Source organism: Phoenix dactylifera, chromosome 18 (genome assembly GCF_051530095.1).
Source record: "Phoenix dactylifera cultivar Ajwa chromosome 18, Ajwa_hap1_PhDact_Kaust_v1.1, whole genome shotgun sequence".
Classification (NCBI taxonomy): domain Eukaryota; kingdom Viridiplantae; phylum Streptophyta; class Magnoliopsida; order Arecales; family Arecaceae; genus Phoenix; species Phoenix dactylifera.
This window is the reverse complement of record NC_143207.1, coordinates 17,355,522-17,372,578: the sequence shown is the minus strand read 5'-3', so window position 1 is coordinate 17,372,578 and position 17,057 is coordinate 17,355,522. Positions and strand designations below refer to the sequence as shown.

Below are 17,057 nucleotides of genomic sequence, written 5' to 3'. Positions count from 1 at the left end.
TGTTTAAGGGAACTAAAAATTAAGCTCCTCTTGGCAATCCAAATGCAAGTTCTTACAAAATAATTAAATCAAGTTTTGGTGGGATCTAACAACTCCTGAACTTTTCATATATCTTGACTCTCACCACGGTTAATTATCCTGTTGTACTGTGACTTGAGCTCGGTTTAAGTAACAAGTTTGACCACTGAAAGCATCAAGCTACCATTGCACATAAAACGACCCCATAAATCCTTAGGCATTAGGCTGGCCTAACCTTGATGCTGAACAATGAGTAAATCACAGAATATCACGAATCAAAATGGTTTACAATATTGTTCAGTCTAATATGAAAGAGCTTGGAATTTTGTTCATTCTAATGTAAACAGTTTAGTGCGTTAAGAACTTCTTGTTGGATTGTTTCATTTATCAGATTCCTTATCATGATTTTCTCATTGCCCTAGCTCTGCACCAAAATGTTACCATACTATTTTTTGGTATCTCTGGTGATGCTAGACTGTGTTATTAATATATCTTATGTGTCTGACATAATTTACATATACGGAGGCAGGTTCTCCATTTCATTTTTTCCAACCCAACTTGATTCATCCTGAACTTAATTTAAATTGACTTGACTGGTCCAATAGCTAAACCTAAACAAACAGTTAATATATCTTAGTTGCTCCTAACCCAGTTTGATTTAAATCAAATTTCAGAGTGATATGTTTCCATGAATAACAACTTGTCTATTACAATTTGACAATCTGAACCATGCATAGGCTAAAAATGTGAATATAGATGCCTCCCTCTTGTTGAGGGCTAAAAATGAATCACTTATGTTGGCTTTTTGACCCTATATTGTGAGGTGGATCTCGAAGCATATGAAAGACCTCCCTCACTTTCATCGAATATGGCTTTCCATAGATTCTATATATATCCATGAGATTGAATTTGGAACTCTGTTCACTCACTTCAAATTGAGTATCCATTTCCTTGCTTTTCCCATGTTCTTCTGATTATTTTCTTGTTTAAAAATTGGTAGTGATTTGATCCCCATTTGTCATCACCATAGCCTTTTGTGCTCTGTTTTACTGGTTTGAAGAGGTGCTGCAATCATGGACGTTTCAAGCCCTGCTCCTTCACCAGTCTCCTATGGCAATGGTAGGCCCTCAGCCACTCCTTGGCTTCTTTCTGTTGCTACTGCTTTCTTCATCTCATCTTTTGGCCAATCTATAGGGTTCAGAATGTATCTTTCGCACGAAAGAATGATTAGTTTTTTTTTTGCAACATCAACCATTGGATAGCTCCTTGCACATATATCAAAACCTTTCAAATTCTTTCATTCATCCATCAGCACAGCTCTCAAAGCAACCGTTGCGAAATCTAACAGAGGATTCACGTGAAGGAAGGTGAATCCTTCTTTCGCCCCAAAAGATACAACCCCATATCTGACCTGATGTTTCTGCTGAGACTTGTTTTTGATGGTCACTGCAGTGCTATTGACTCATGTCAATTTTAACACCGTCTCAATTAGTAGCCTGCAAAAATGCAGTGGGAATTCTTGATTTACCCTTGTTCACATTACCTTCTGTTGTTTTAAAACATGGTTAAGTAATGCCTTCCACTGCTCAAGGAAAGTTACTGAGCTATGAAAGGCTAAACCTAACCAACATCAAATTTTGAGACAAATACTCTTGGCATTCATGCAACTGCTTCAAATTATTCGGCGCAACACAAGTAATGCCTTCCACTGCTCAAGGAAAGTTACTGAGCTATGAAAGACTGAACCTAACCAACAAATATTTTGATATAAATGCTATGGCATGCATACAACTGCTTCAAATTATTTGCGCATTGGCATATGTGGCTTGAATTAATTTGTGATGCATAGTACAATATGTAAACCACATCCCTGTTCCTGGCAACACAAAGCAAGGCAGAGTACATTCAGCATCCTTCCTCTATTTTGCCATCTAATATGAGGCATGCTCAAATTTTAACGCCGTTGAGTTAAAAATGTTAAGGTGTTTCAAATTAAGTACTCATCATGATAGAACTTGATCATACCTCAAAAGGCCTTAATTAGAGTCCATGGATCAGAATGGCAAAGGTATGGTGATGCAAAGAAAGTTCAATCTGAAACACCGATGAATGTCAAAACTTCGAGAATACATGGAATAATTCAAGCATGTAGCAGTGCCTTCACAGCATGAAGATGAGGCCAAGCTGTCTCGAAGGAGAAATTCATAGTTTCCATTACCTCAAATCTTGCTCGAGCTAATGCAATGACAAGGCCGATAAAGAAGCAGCATGGAATTGAAAGACTTATCAACTTGTGCTCTCATTGAGGTCATTATAGCCTCCTTCATAAAAGCCGCAGGATGGAATTGCATGAAACCATGCCGTAAAGAATAAACTAACCTTAAAGAATGATCCTAAAGAATGGAGCTAACCAGCCCCACAAATTGCTTCTTGAAGCAATAGATGGCAAATTACTCTCTAAGCCAAGGTGCTTGAACTGGTACCCATGAACATAGTTCACCTTCTTTGAACCATAGGGCTGTAGAAAAAGAATGAAATCAAGGTTAGAGACTTGACAATGAAAGAAATCTCACAGATAATGACCAACTGCAGTTAATAACTCAACACCATATCATTAGGATGGATGTCAACTAAATTTACTAATTCAGTTCAGACACTAGTTAATTTACTGCAGTCATAGGTATTCTATTTCAGAAATTTACCACAGCCATGTCAACTATAGCCCACTGTTTGTGTTTCCAATTTATTGGTGAAACTTATTGGAGGTCCATGCAAAACATCCAGAAACCAAGAAACAAATCTTGAAAGAGGAAAATCAGACAGACATTGTAGGAGGGAAAGAACAGGGAAACCAAAAGGCTAACTAAGAAAATACAATTGCTCAACACATTATTCCAAGTAATAACCAACTCAAAATCGGGCATAGCAAGATAACAGCACATGGACTTGATTATCCTCCCTAATTTGGAAATAACTTGCATGTGACCTTGCAATTAAGCAACTTAATTAAATCTTTGCAAATCAAAGGTTAGCTAATTGTGAGTACCACATAAATTTGTTCCTTTAGTTGGACTTCATAAACAATCATGGACCAACTATTCTATCTTTAAGCATGTTATACGTCCCACCAGATGTTCTTTCTTTTAATATGCGAATACAAGATATCCTTCCTTGAAGTCATCTAAAGATGGCATGCATCATCCATTTTCTTTTCTTTGCTTTGTGGTGTTTCGACGAACATCATGAACTCTTATGGTGGTGGACAAATTCCTTGATTACTTTTCCTGGGTTAACTATATTGACTGTTGGTAATTGGTATAAGGTGAAAATAGTACAGTGGCACATGCTCATAGACAGTCTAAAATGAACAGTTCCTTGCCAAATGGTTAACCTTATAATCATAAGTGAATTCATCTTGAGGGGACATCCTATCCCATTTATTTGAATTCTTCATGTCTAGCTTTGTAGTCTGGCTAACCACTCCAGTTTGACCATCCATCTGGCACGGTAGGTGCTATTATAATGAAAATGAATTCCAAGATTGTTTCGCATGCAGCCCCAATCTGCATCAAGGAATTTGGAGTCCAATCCAACATAATTTTTTTGGCAAACAATTTCTTTATTAATTTCATTGAAACAGTAGGTAGCAATACATGAATTATATATGGTCATCTCACATGAAATGAATTAGACATTCTAGTAGCAAACAAAACAATGAAGATCTAAGGATCATAGTTGACATACATGAATCCTAACAAATTTTAATTAGTATTAAAGAAATATTGGATGGCAAGATTGCTGATGATTGGGTCATTTGATGGATAAAAAACATAGCAAGGTTTGAAAATTCCATCTCACTTTTTGTTTTGGCTAGATTCGTCGTGTTTTGGATTTGATAGTTTGGTGGTTTCAGAAGTTGCCTTCCAAGTTTCAGAGTTCCAACCAAAAAATAAAGAAAAAAATAAAATTTGAAAACTAAAAAAAGGAGTCAACATCAGTTATTTTAGATAACATTTTAGAGTATTTCGTGTCATATAGATTATTTTTTTGTCCAGCTTCAACAATTTTAGGCTAATGTCAGTATTGCATGTGAGTGAATGTATACTACTATTTTTGCTATATAAAATATATAAAATTTTCTTCTTGAACTCCAGATGTTAGAAAGTTCATCGTATTTGCCACTTTTAATTATTTTAAAACCTTTGAGTGCTGAGTGTATTTGAATATTTTCTTCATTTTCTAGTAAAACTCACAAATAGATCAAATTCTTATATTTTGAAGTTAAGTGTTTACTTAATAATTTGTATGTAGTCGAAGAATGCTATTTATTTTATATAAAAAAGAAGTTATATCTTCGAAATATCTCGTATTTGTTGTTCAAACTACTCACTGTATCATGCTACAATAAGAGCCTTTTTTTGGAAACGTTGGCCCTTTCAGGGTTATAATCATTATCTATTTCATCTTTTAACTCAAGAAAGCAAAAGAAAATAATTAAAAATTAATATTATATAGCCCTTATACTTAAGTAAATAAATAAATGACTAAACAACAAAATAATACTCAAAAGAAGCACATATATCTAAGCTTAGTCAATTTTGGCTGAAACTAGCTAAAACCACTGAATCTGGACTGAACCAACCAGTTTTGATTGAAACAGGCTGAAACTAGCCGGAAAAGACAAAACTGATTGAAACCCAAAACTGGGATTTAGTTTTGATTCGATCTCTGTTGATACTGATCCATTTTGGCCAGAACATAAAACCTTGAAGCAGAGGCAAAAACTGAAGGCTGTCACAGAAAACCTCAAGATGCAGTTGATAGTTGAGCAGATGATAACTTTAGTAACAGGTAACAAATGATGGAATATCTCGACTTACTGCATGAATATGTGTGTGTGTGTGATTGAAAACAAAAAACTCAAGTTCAATATGTGATTAACAATTATCTATGTAGAGTTTATCAGACAAGGACTCTAGCTAATAATTCATGTTTACTATATGTGTTCATTGAAAAGAATTAACCAAACCTCACATTTAATTCTCTGAGAATATAGAACAAAGTAATCAGTGGCACCTTAAAAATAAAATGAGAAAACTAAACAAGAACAAATTAGCACTCATGGGGCTTGCTTTCAATGCTTAGATAAGGGCAATCCTATGATGTATGTCTATCAAAGGTGTTGTATGGCTTACCAATTTCACGCTTGCCATTCTCAGGGCTATCACTTCCATGAACAACATTCCTGCAAAAGGTCATTGTAAAACCTTTTTCTTGGAAAACAAGATGATAAAAGAAATGCTTTGGGTGCATTAGAGAATAATTTTAACGAAAAATGGCTAAGGAACACAACCTGCCAGTTTGAACTGCCAAATCACCTCGTATGGTGCCTGGTTCAGCCTGAAGAGGATTGGTTGATCCTATAAGCTTGCGAGCTGATGCAACAACACCAACACCCTCCCAAGCCTTTCATGCACCCAAAAGAACATGAAACCAAATAGTGAAGGAAAAAGTGAACATATTAATATGATTTGTATTATCTATGCATCATGCATATACATACATATATATACATATACATATATATAGAGAGACATACATATGTATGTATATATATGTCTATACTATATGTATATGTATTTAGAGGTAAATGCCAAGAAATATACCATACAAACAACAGGGCCAGAGGTGATGTAGTCTATCAGCTTAGGAAAGAAAGACTTGTCCTTCAGATCCTTGTAATGCTCCTGCCGATCAAATGACCATCAGAAAATGACTAGTCTACTGTACTTACTACAATTCTTCAGTTCCTTTTCATAAGTAACAGATAAGCAAGTGAATACATGCACAAACATAAGCAGATATACAAAATAATGCCATCCCCTCATAACAATACCTGAAACTTGAAAAGAAAGACTTCTAAACATCAAACTCAATCCATAAGCCCTCCAAATACTAAAACTGTACCTTCCTTTACTATATTTGCACCTTTACTTTTATCCTTGGCCTTCAACATGAACTTTTCCTTCAGGGCCCCCCTACCCATATCACTCAGGTTAACTATAAGGTGAGTTTGTTAGAAAAGCAATAGAATTGAAGGCACTACCCGTCCAACTTAACTAATTCTCAGTTACAGCAGCAACCACTGCCTTACTCTATCCCAAACTAATGTCATGAAATCCTCTTTGCATTTAATTCCTGCTCAAAGTGAATTTTAGATTGTAGACCGAAAACTGTTAGACGAGTATGCAATCCTAGAGAAAAATATGTGTTACCATATTTGTGCTAACAACATACATTGGAAAAATGATGCAACTCTTGCACATAATCAGCAAGGATTGTCTGATTCTATGACAATCTATTCTTCAATTGGAGGAGAACACAGAGAAAGGAGAGAAAAGAAAATATTGTTCCTAATTTCATTGGAAACCTTAAAAACTGATTTCTCAATATACAAATTCAGCTTAGCAAAAGAATTTATGAATAAATGCTTCTAAATGAGTAGAAATAGAACTGAAGGGACTCATTTTATCGTAGAAACCTACATTATCTATATTAATGCATCCAACTTTTAAAATTCATTCTGTCCATGCCTACAATTATATCTTAGTCAGGTAAACAAAATTCACAGGCCCCTTAGAACTCTGGACTATCCTCTTTGCTAAGAATTGGCTTCTTGAGTGTGAAATTCCTTCAAGCAACAAATGATTCATCCAAAGGAATAATAAAAGTGGCAGACTACTCTCTCCCCACAAAAGATGATCACAAGATGATGCAAGATTCACACCACAGAAACAGCACAAGTGTCTTAAACATGACATTCTTGCAATGCCACATTATTATTTAGTCAAACAGCTCCACCAGAACAGTCTAAAGAGTCACTAAATTTTTTTTTATTTACATATAAATGTTATTTAGTCATAAAGAGTCACTAAAGAGTCATTTAGGCTTCACAGTTGATTCATTGATCAGCTTGAGTCAAACACTCAAGCTGTTTGAGTCACTAAATTTAGTCATAATGTGACATTCTTGCAATGCCACATTATTATTTAGTCAAACAGCTCCAACAGAACAGTCTAAAGAGTCACTAAATTTTTTTTATTTACATATGCAATGCCACATTATTATTTAGTCAAACAGCTCCACCAGAACAGTCTAAAGAGTCACTAAATTTTTTTTCATATTCATATAAATGTTATTTTCCACCCAAACACATAACAATTCTTTTATTCATATGCAAAGGAAAATTGTTTTACATCAGTGAATCCAGCAGCAGTTTGGGAAGCAAACCTCAGCTAACTCCTTGGGGCATTGGAAAAGCTTTAAGCCCTTCAGCAAAAATCCCTTCTTCTCGAACCGAGATATAATTTCTCCAACCTATATCCAATTATCCATCCAACCAAAAATTCACATAAAAGCAGGAATTAATTAAAATTACGCCAAAAAAAAAGAAAAACAAAACTTCCATTAAAAACTCGACAATAAGAGTCATACCAGGCCACGTTGAACACCGTCGGGTTTTACCATGATATAAGTCTCCTCGACCTCTTCCTGCACCAAAAAAATAAAAATAAAAAAACGAAGAAACTTCAAGGCAGTGAGAAAAAGCAAAACATGTGCTGCTACCAGGTCGATTTTCACAATTTGATATCAAAAACAACAAAAAGTTTGAATTTTGCTCCTTCCTCCATGGATTTCTTTCCATTTTTCACCGGAATCCAAGGCGTAGAAAGGAAAGGAAGAACGCACCATGGCGGCGACGAGGTGGGGAATAAAGATGCGGGTTCCGGTCCTCCGGGCGCGCGCTTTGGCGCCGGCGGCGCCAGACGAGAGGGAGAGGAACGGCGACGGCGGGAGCGCGGCGAGGTGGCGGTGGGAGGGGAAGGCGAGGGCTTGCGCCCCGCGGGGGAACGAAGAGACTCCATGGCTCCGAGATTGAAGGGTTCCGGATAGAGCGCAGGGGCTTCTCCCGAGCACGGCAAGACTATCCATTCTCTCTTCCCCTCTCCCTCCCCCTGCGTTTTGGACCTTTCAAGCATTGGAGAGTCAAAGGTGCTGATGATGCTTTGACTGATTGAAGGAAATCTGACCGTCCAATTGTTGGACTTTTTCTTCTTTTTCTTCTTTTTATTTTTTATTTTTGCTAGAGCGGGTGGATTCATATCTGACGAGTATGAATACATTCAATAAAATTAGAAAACAAAATGCCATGAAGTGCTCGGGGCACCTCACCAGTAGAGTTGATTGGACTGAAATTGATGAAATTTTTCATTATGATGGTGATAATGATGATAATGATAAGGGGGGTGTGAGAGAGTTTTATTGTTAAGTTTGAATCTCACTTGGGATGTGAAATGCATGAGTATTTCAAATTAGACTTTCTAGTTGTTCGCTATAATCTTCCTAGTTTTTTTCTTAAAAACAACTAAAACTATAATCTTTCTAGCCGATCGAAGGATTTGTGTGCTGATGGATTAGTATGATATCATCAAGCTAACTTGATACGTAACAACGCCACGATGAATTACATGCCATATTACAATAGTTTCTAAATTATTACACAGACAAACATCTTTATATTGCTTTCAAATATTGTCCCTCTCATACCACTAAAACATATAGCATTTTGTTTCTAAAAGTTTTTAATACTATAGACCATGATTAGTAATCTAGATCTTCAATTTAAGTGCATGATTATTGTTTTTGAACCTGAGATGAGTGGATACCTCTCTTCTTGAGAGGTGCATAGCCCGTCCTATTATACATATATACGTACATATATATGCGCACATATTTCACTTTTGAAGGGATAAATTAAAAACACAAAAATTTTGAAGGATATAATCCCTAATGTAAATTTTATAGTAATATCTATAATATATCTATTTGGACTCAAAATTAAATTCTTGTCAAGAAAGGGATTCAAAATAAATTTTCTGGTTGATAAGTCATGATCTTCAAATTGTAGGCATGGACATAATTAGCTTTCCTTAGTTTCTATGATGTTTATTTCACAAAATCTAGAAACCATATTGCATGACTATATATTCCTCATATGCACCTTCCATAAGATCCCAAGAGGGTATAGATGCATCTCACCTGCATCTTTTGGAAGGAAATTATTTCACTAAATTTTTGAGAATCCTCCATGATTAATTATTTGTCTTTCATAAATCATCCAGAAGAATCTTGAGTTGTATGCATGCATGCACCTTCATCTCTTTTCTCTGTGCTCTTTTTGCCTATAAATTTTCTTTCCCCATCTCTCTCCTAAACCATCAGAGCCCCTCCCCTCTCTCTCTTTGTTTCTATTGATTGTTTTTTGAAGTTTTTTGGTGGGTAAGTTGGGATCAGACTCTGAGCCTTATGCTCAAAGATATGGCTTAATTCAAAGAGCATATCTTGTAAAAAAGCTCAAGGCTCAGATCTAATCCCAAGCTACCCACTCAAAAAATAAAAAGAAGAACAAAAAAGCTAGCTACCAATGGCGTTGCAGTAAGGTAAACCTCTACCATTCCCATCACCATTATCCTTAGTATAAATCTCTTGCATTTGGACTAGAATTTCCTCGACGTGACTTTTCTTTTAACATTTCTATTTCAAAGCATAGATTTTCTTGGTTTTGATTCTTGAAACGACTTTATATTAAAAAGAGCATCACTTGAATTATTTACTTGTCCAATGACTTAAGAGAATGAATGGATGGTCTTCATGTTTTATAATCTAGGAAACCTCTTGCCATTTTATACTCACTTATTATCATATTTATATTATTGCTCTTTCAACATCGTAAACAGGGGATTGAAGGTAGTCCTTGAAACTTGCTCATTTCAAGCTCTCTATATTGACCAAGCGGTGTCAAGGATAACAACGCCGGAAGCCGCTGGTCTTAGCCAGATACAACTCTTTGGATGGAATTCTAAAGAAAGTTGTCGGCCATTAGATTCTAGGTTAGGGGTGAAATTAGATCAGATACTATTCTTCTGGATTTATTTTTGTATCCAAATCTATATATAAAATTGAGTATCCAACTAATATTCATATCTATATTCATATTCATCAAAAGAAAAATGGATATAAACATAGATAGCAAACTATTTGGTTCATATTCAAATATCCGATTTTGTTTGTAATCCTACTTGATTGTATATATAAACTGTTAAATTTTAAGAAAAAAATAATCATATTAATATGTTACTAACTTAACTTACCTTCTATTTAATAATATTTTTGATTTCAAGATCCCAAAATAACTATTTGATTTATATATGTATTTGTATCTATACTTTCAATATTAGATATAAATTCATATATATTTAAGGATATGAATTTTTGCATCTGATTAATAACCATATCTGCATCCATATTTACTAAATATAAACTTGATATGGATATATTGATATCTGATCCGTATTCTATATATTTTTTGTCCTCTTCTAGGCTTTATTTTAAGCCGATGAAACAAATTATTTTGGCATCAAATTTAGCCAGGTAAACAGAGCAGACACAATTCAATTACATGCACATTCATTTCATACACACACTTAATTTGCTCTTTGTATATACATGGATATATCATTTGAATTTTGAAAATAATGTCTAAAATTAAGATTATTCATGTACAAGCAATAACTATATGTGGTGTATATGAAATTCATACGGAATATCTTTGTCATTCTTTATCCCGGTATGAACAATAACCATATCTAATATGCTAAAAGGCTCAGATTGCGGTTTTTGTGTACAAGTTGGCAAGGCCAGCACCCTTCCTATGCTCCCATGCTCGAGTTGTTGCTGCAAAAGGGTTCACTGGTTCAAACAAAGCTTTGGATCTAAAAACAACCCAAATGTCTAATGGTGAACAAATCTTGAGGTACTTATTTTTTATTATCTTATGCATCAATGGGGACGACAATTTATGACCCGACCCATCAATTCAGCTTGCAACTTATCCACTTTAATCAATTTGGGTTTGACATAAATAGATTTGGGTCATAAATGGTCTAACCCGTCTAGATTTATTTATCAAATGGGTTGGGTTCAGATTTGGACCTTTGATCTGTTTAACCCGTTTTAGCTCGTTTAATTATTGGATCGGCTTATAACCCGACTCATTTAATCTATTTAGACCTTGCTTAAGCTATTTCTGACTTGTTTAACTTGTTTAAATCCATTTAATTCATTAAAAACTAGTTTAACCCGTTTAACCTATTTAAGTCATGTGGGTTAGATCAAGTTACCTGTTTAATAAATCGGTTGGATTCGGATCTAAAATCTTGACCTGTTTATTAAACAGGTCGGATTCGGATTGACAAATTTTCGACCTGATCTGTATCCGATCCGACTCATCTCTGACCCGACCCTACTTGCAATTGATTGCCACCTATATATATATTGATATTTGTAGCCAAAAATGAAATTTTACTAGAGATTTGCCTATGCTATGCAAGTGATTGTCTAGATCTCGTTGGACATGGTCCATAAGAGGAAGCTCAGCCAATGTGGTGAAAAGGAGCAGCAGAAGATTCTATCCGTGAAATGAATATTGAATTTGATTTGTGGGGAAGATTCCAAACCCTAATGTTTTCTTTATAATATTAGGGATTAGAGATATTAAATGCAATCATATCGATATTGATATTTGAATCTGGTCAAGAACAACATATATATCCTTGTCTGGTCCAAATCTTTATTGCACATAGCAGCCATGTTTGTATTCGACCGAAATCGGATCCAAATGTTGAATAGAATTGCGTGTCGGAATCTATTTATCTCACCTCTATGTCATCATCAATTACTCACCAGACAACCCCAAACTGGTTGTGACATCTTGGAATCATAGGATACTGACCTCGAGGAGCAATGCCAGATTCTTGTTTCCATAAAACATACAGTGACGCCTCTCGGAATATCCCATGTCGTTTTTGGTTAGATATCTTGGTTTGCTGAACTTTCCTACTCTTCAACAACGAGCAACCACACTATATATGGACCCCACTGTTTCATTTCTTGGATTATTACCTTGTTCCTGTTGCTCCGTTGCCACCACCAACTTTTTAACAATTCAGAAAATGCCTTCATTCAAAAACAATTCAGAAAATGACCCCCTTGACTGCAATCTCAACGATGCTGCAAATTTCCCTGGAACCTTGATAGCAGTGGATCATTGGGAGTACTGAATTTCTCCAAAACTCGAGCGGCTTTGATATGATAGATTTGAGGAAAGACGCAGCTCTCGCCACTGCTGCGGTATATAGAGAGGGTTGGGTGTATGCAGACTTGTTTTCGTATGCTGAGAGACTATTTCTTATTTCAAACTTGTACATCCCGAGATTATATCGGAGCAATCTTAGCATTGTGCCGGGAGTTGCCCTCAATATAATGGATGCAGGATGAAAAATCAGAGTTAGATAAGGAACAGAAGGATAAAGAGAAAGAAAAGAAGAGACTGTATTGAGAATTTTCTTGTGTCTTGTCATCCTGTACATGGTCCTATTTATACATAAAATGGCGAAACAAATCACAAGATTACAGGAAGCAAATAAAGCAGGAATCATTAATGGAATTGCTAGCCGTTGTCCTTTAATCCTGTGATTCTGCAAGAATCTTCGAGTCCATTACTACCTTAATAAGAGGATTCTGATTCTTCGGGTCCTTTCTTAACAAATTCTGTGATATTGCCATAATCTTCAGGTCCATTACTGCCGTGATGGGAGGATCCTAATTCTTTGGCTCCTTCCTTTAACCCAGGAAGACAGGAAAAATGGCAATCATGGTGACCAAAGAGCAAATGACAGTCTTTTATTTCAACTGTTCAAGCTTTGAACAACCAGCCCAAACACCAAGTTGAGCTCTTTTATTCTCTCACACTCCAGTCTCTCCAACTGAAGCAGAGTTTGCTTTTTAAGCTAGTAGTACTCGTTACCAGGACTGTCATTCTACGATCAAAGCAATGCTAGTCGCCGAGATGGCATTTCCAGCAAGAAGCGGCGACGATGGGCTTGGACTTCCACCCGAGCACCAAGCAGCCCTTTTCCTCGGCAATGGTGTAACCCTCGCAGGCCTCAACCTTGTCGAGCCACTGCTTGGCCTGAGCCATCTTCTTGATCGGTGCCGGCTGGAACCCGGCCCGGCTCATCCTGCGGCGCCACTGGTCCACCCTCTCATGCCTCTCCACCCTCGCCGGCCCCTCGCAGCTCACGATGTTCTTGATCTCCTCCGCGAAGTAGAACTGCTCCACCTTGGCGCGCTTGGTGTCGTACCTCGGCAGCATTGCATCCAGCGAGTCGAAGATGGCCGAGTAGTAGTGCAGCGCCTCCATGAACCTCCCGAGGAAGAACGGGCCGTTGTGGCTCGCGTCTTGCTCCACCAGGACAAGCATCCTCGGCGATAGCTCGTGAATCATTTGGAGCACCGAGTTGAGGGCTCCTCGGCTCTCCTTGACGACACAGTGCAGTTGGAGCATGCTGTTGACGACGAGAGCCTCCCCTTCATCGAGCTCCAGGTCCTCGGGCGTCAGATTCTCCAAGTTCCGCTCGACGGCAAAGAACTCGAGGTTTATTCCGAGCTTCCGAGCGTAGGTCTCGAGCTCATCGCCGATGGCTTTAAGCCGAGCGCCCGGAGCGCCGACGCCGGTGATGCGGATGCGCCGGGGCGGGGGGGCAGTTCGGTCGGCGAGGCTGTCGATGAGCTTTCGCCATTGATGGCCGTGGGGCAGGCCCAGGGTCATGCCCAGGTCCACTACATGGACCAAATTCTCTCCCTCAAAGGCTTCCAAGATGGAGGCATTTGCCACGAAGTGCCCGAACCGGAGGAAGGGGCACAGCTCGTAGGCCAGTCCCAAGGCCTCCTCCTTCCTGTCGGCGGCCATGGCGGGGACTGTTGCAGGGCCAATAATGCCGACTGCCCCGAGCGGCTGGACCAGCGCGAGGCGGTCGGATAAGCCCTGCACGAAGCACGACGCCACGCGCTGGAACGACGTGCCCAAGACCAAGGCATTGGCCTTCAGCTCATGGAGCAAGGCCGACGCCTGCACTCGGTCACGGCAGGCGACGGCCTCAGCGCATGATATCAGCAGCTGCACCAAGCGCATGCCATCGCCATCGCCATCGCCATCGCCATTGCCGCCGCCTCCTTCTTCGACAACCAGGTGATCACCCTCTGCCGGCTCCCCAAGCGCCTCCAAGGCCCAAAACTTCTGCTTGTAAGTTTTGACATGGTCGCGGAATTGGAGCTTTCGGAGGCAGTTGGATTGCTTGCCATTGTTGCCATGGCTCGCTGCCATGGCATCAGCATCGATCCTTGGCTTCTTGCATGGCCCGGCGAGCTCCAAGGTTGGTGGGAACGATAGTTGGAAGGGGTGATCCCATGTTGGGAGGAGGCAAGTGAAGGGGTTGGGGGCCATCTTCGCCATGTGGGAAAGTGTGAGGTCAAGGCCACTCCCAACCAGTACTCCTTCCTCACTGTAGACTACTTGAGGGAGTTGCTTCCGCTGAGGCTGCAAGTAGGGTCCAGGAGCCATCTAATGATGCAGTTTCTCTCAGAGATTTCTGTCTTCTAACACAGCTCCAAAGACCTCCAACTCCAAGCCCATTGGAGCTTATTTATACTGTCATTCCGAGTATGCCAAGAATTACGATCCAGAAACAGCTAAAATGACGTTGTTACAGGCGATGATAGCAAGAATCGCAGTTACAATAAAGGAAAGAACAAGCTCGATGAGATTCCAAAGATTTTGGAGCCTAATTTTTGTCTCGAGCCTTCTATTTTGTTTAAAATGCAGCAAAATTCATACACTCAGAGAGTTTAAATACTAGTTATGCGGTAGCCGGCCAATAGAACTAAATGAACCATTGGCAAACTTCTGTAATTAATTAAACAAATCTCATATTACAGGCATCCTGATTCCTACTATGACCTTGCAGCTGTTAAAGCGTACGGCTGAATGATTCTCTATCTTGGTAAATAATCTCCTCCAATTCACTTCCAGACATCCGTCACTTATGACGACCAATTGATGCTAATATTAGCTGATTGGAAAGGATACCGAGTAGCTTAGGGAGCATACCTTGTACTGCTGTTAAATATAATGAGGTCGTGTTGTCTTGCCATATGTATGCTTTCTACGTTACGGCATGCTTCTGGAAACAGGATCTTGAGGTCTCTTCTTGGTCCAAGGCCTGCCCCCGATGGAATCTGGATGCTCTTTTATTCCTTCGATATGTTGGGAGACAATATCTAGGCATACCATTTTGCCGACGCAGTCATTTCCGTGAATCTAGATTGGGTGACATCATTCATGGGTCATTTCAGAGATAGTATCCTTACCATACGTCGAGCCTCCGAAGACTGATTCCATCATTTTTTTTTTTTTTAATTTTTGGTAAATCCAACATTGCATATAGCTCTTAAATAGATACAGCTAGCCAAGTCAAAAGAAAAAAAAATACTACAAGGAAACAGGAATGTCATGGCAACGAAGGAGGCAACTCAGTCTGCAGCTCGGTTAGCCTTCCGAAACACATATGCAACCCGAAATGACTCTATCTTCCTGACCCGTCTGCGAGTATCGCTGATCAACGGTCCCCGCAACGGTATACACCCTGTATCCAATCAATCACCATGGAGGAATCTCCCTCGAGATGGACCCTATCTGCTCCAAACACTCTTCATTCAAGAAGAAGAAGATTTGACTCACATATGTCAGCTATGAACAAGAAGGCCTTCCCTAGAGAATTCCCATCCGGTTATTTTGCTTTCATTAGGTTAAAATTAGAAGTCATAAATCTTGTCAGCCCTTGAATGTATGATAATAATGTATTCAAATGCTCTTGTAGATCGACACTTCGAACATAGCCAGGAGCCTCCTCTCACAGCCAAGTCAATCGGAACAAACATCTTCGCAGTTCTTGTTTAATAATTGAGAGGTTGAATAATTCATCTCTTTATGTCACAAGGCAAACTCCCAGCTAGGAATCGCGCACCGATCGATCTCTCCCATCTCCCATCTTCTTTGCTAAACGAATCCAGATTGGCTTAGCTCACTATTATCTCTCTTCTGAACAGAAACAGAGAAGGTAGCTATCAGAAGTGGAAAAGTTTTGCATGCATAGATTACGACCATCTACCCTGCTGCATTTTTGTGCGTTGCAATGCTCAAAGTATGCACATCTCTAAGCAAAACATTCAACAGCAGGGTTCTGGTTTCTGGCCATTGCCCAACTCATCATAAAAGGTACTTCAATAAATATTTGCTTCTTTACTAAGGCAACCTGCCAACCCTAGATCCAATTCATTAAGCAAGATAATTTCGATAATTAGTATGCTCTTTTCCAAAGAGATGCTCTTTTATATTTGAATATAATCTATACTATAAAAAAAATATTTAACATTAAAATTCATGTATTTTCAAGGTATCTAATATAATCATCAAATAAGTATCCAAAAGGATAATTTGAATGGTATGATATTATATTTTACTACGATATAATCATCAAAATCTAATGAATTTCAATTTACCCATATTTTAAGATGTGTAAATCAAGATCCATAAAGTGGATTTATAATTTATATGCTCTATCATATATTTTACCATACTAATGTAATTGCTACCATTTATCTTATAGCAACTTGATATATAGGTTAGAGACCATTAAAATACTGGCCACGATCAAGTTAGACCTAATGGAGTATCTATAAAGCTGCATCCTTTTTAGAATTATAAGATGGAGATTTTAAATCAATGATTCGAGCTGTTGGATATGATCTACTTCCTCTAAATTGCTTACACTTTCAAAAATCATATGATTTGAAGACCTCTAGCCTATATATATAATCTACCATCTTAAAGACTCATCAAATAATCAATTTTTTCATGTTATTTAAACCCACATCATGCATAGCTCTCCAAATCACATAATTCTTGGTATGTAAACTTCGATATGGAATACCAAATACCAATCATTCAATTTAAAAAAGATGTAACTCTTTAAATTTACAAAAAGAACAAGATCAAAAGTACAAGAAATTTTGCAAATAAA

At 38.1% G+C, this 17,057-nt stretch overlaps 2 protein-coding genes across 2 annotated transcripts; both read right to left on the bottom strand.

Annotated features, from left to right (window-relative positions):
• Positions 1–1,819: 1,819 nt before the first annotated feature.
• Positions 1,820–8,037, bottom strand: LOC103714470 (nucleoside diphosphate kinase 2, chloroplastic-like). Its single transcript, XM_088714485.2, has 7 exons — positions 7,768–8,037; positions 7,513–7,569; positions 7,309–7,395; positions 5,685–5,765; positions 5,372–5,484; positions 5,214–5,263; positions 1,820–2,536 (listed from the first exon to the last, which is right to left on the bottom strand). Exons 1-7 carry the CDS (start codon positions 8,008–8,010, stop codon positions 2,469–2,471), a joined length of 699 nt encoding a protein of 232 aa, XP_088570611.2. The 5' UTR covers positions 8,011–8,037; the 3' UTR covers positions 1,820–2,468.
• Positions 8,038–11,800: 3,763 nt separating this feature from the next.
• Positions 11,801–14,539, bottom strand: LOC103714497 (GRAS family protein RAD1-like). The gene has a single exon (XM_008801764.4). The coding sequence runs from the start codon at positions 14,537–14,539 to the stop codon at positions 12,974–12,976; it is 1,566 nt and encodes a 521-aa protein (XP_008799986.4). The 3' UTR covers positions 11,801–12,973.
• Positions 14,540–17,057: the final 2,518 nt, after the last annotated feature.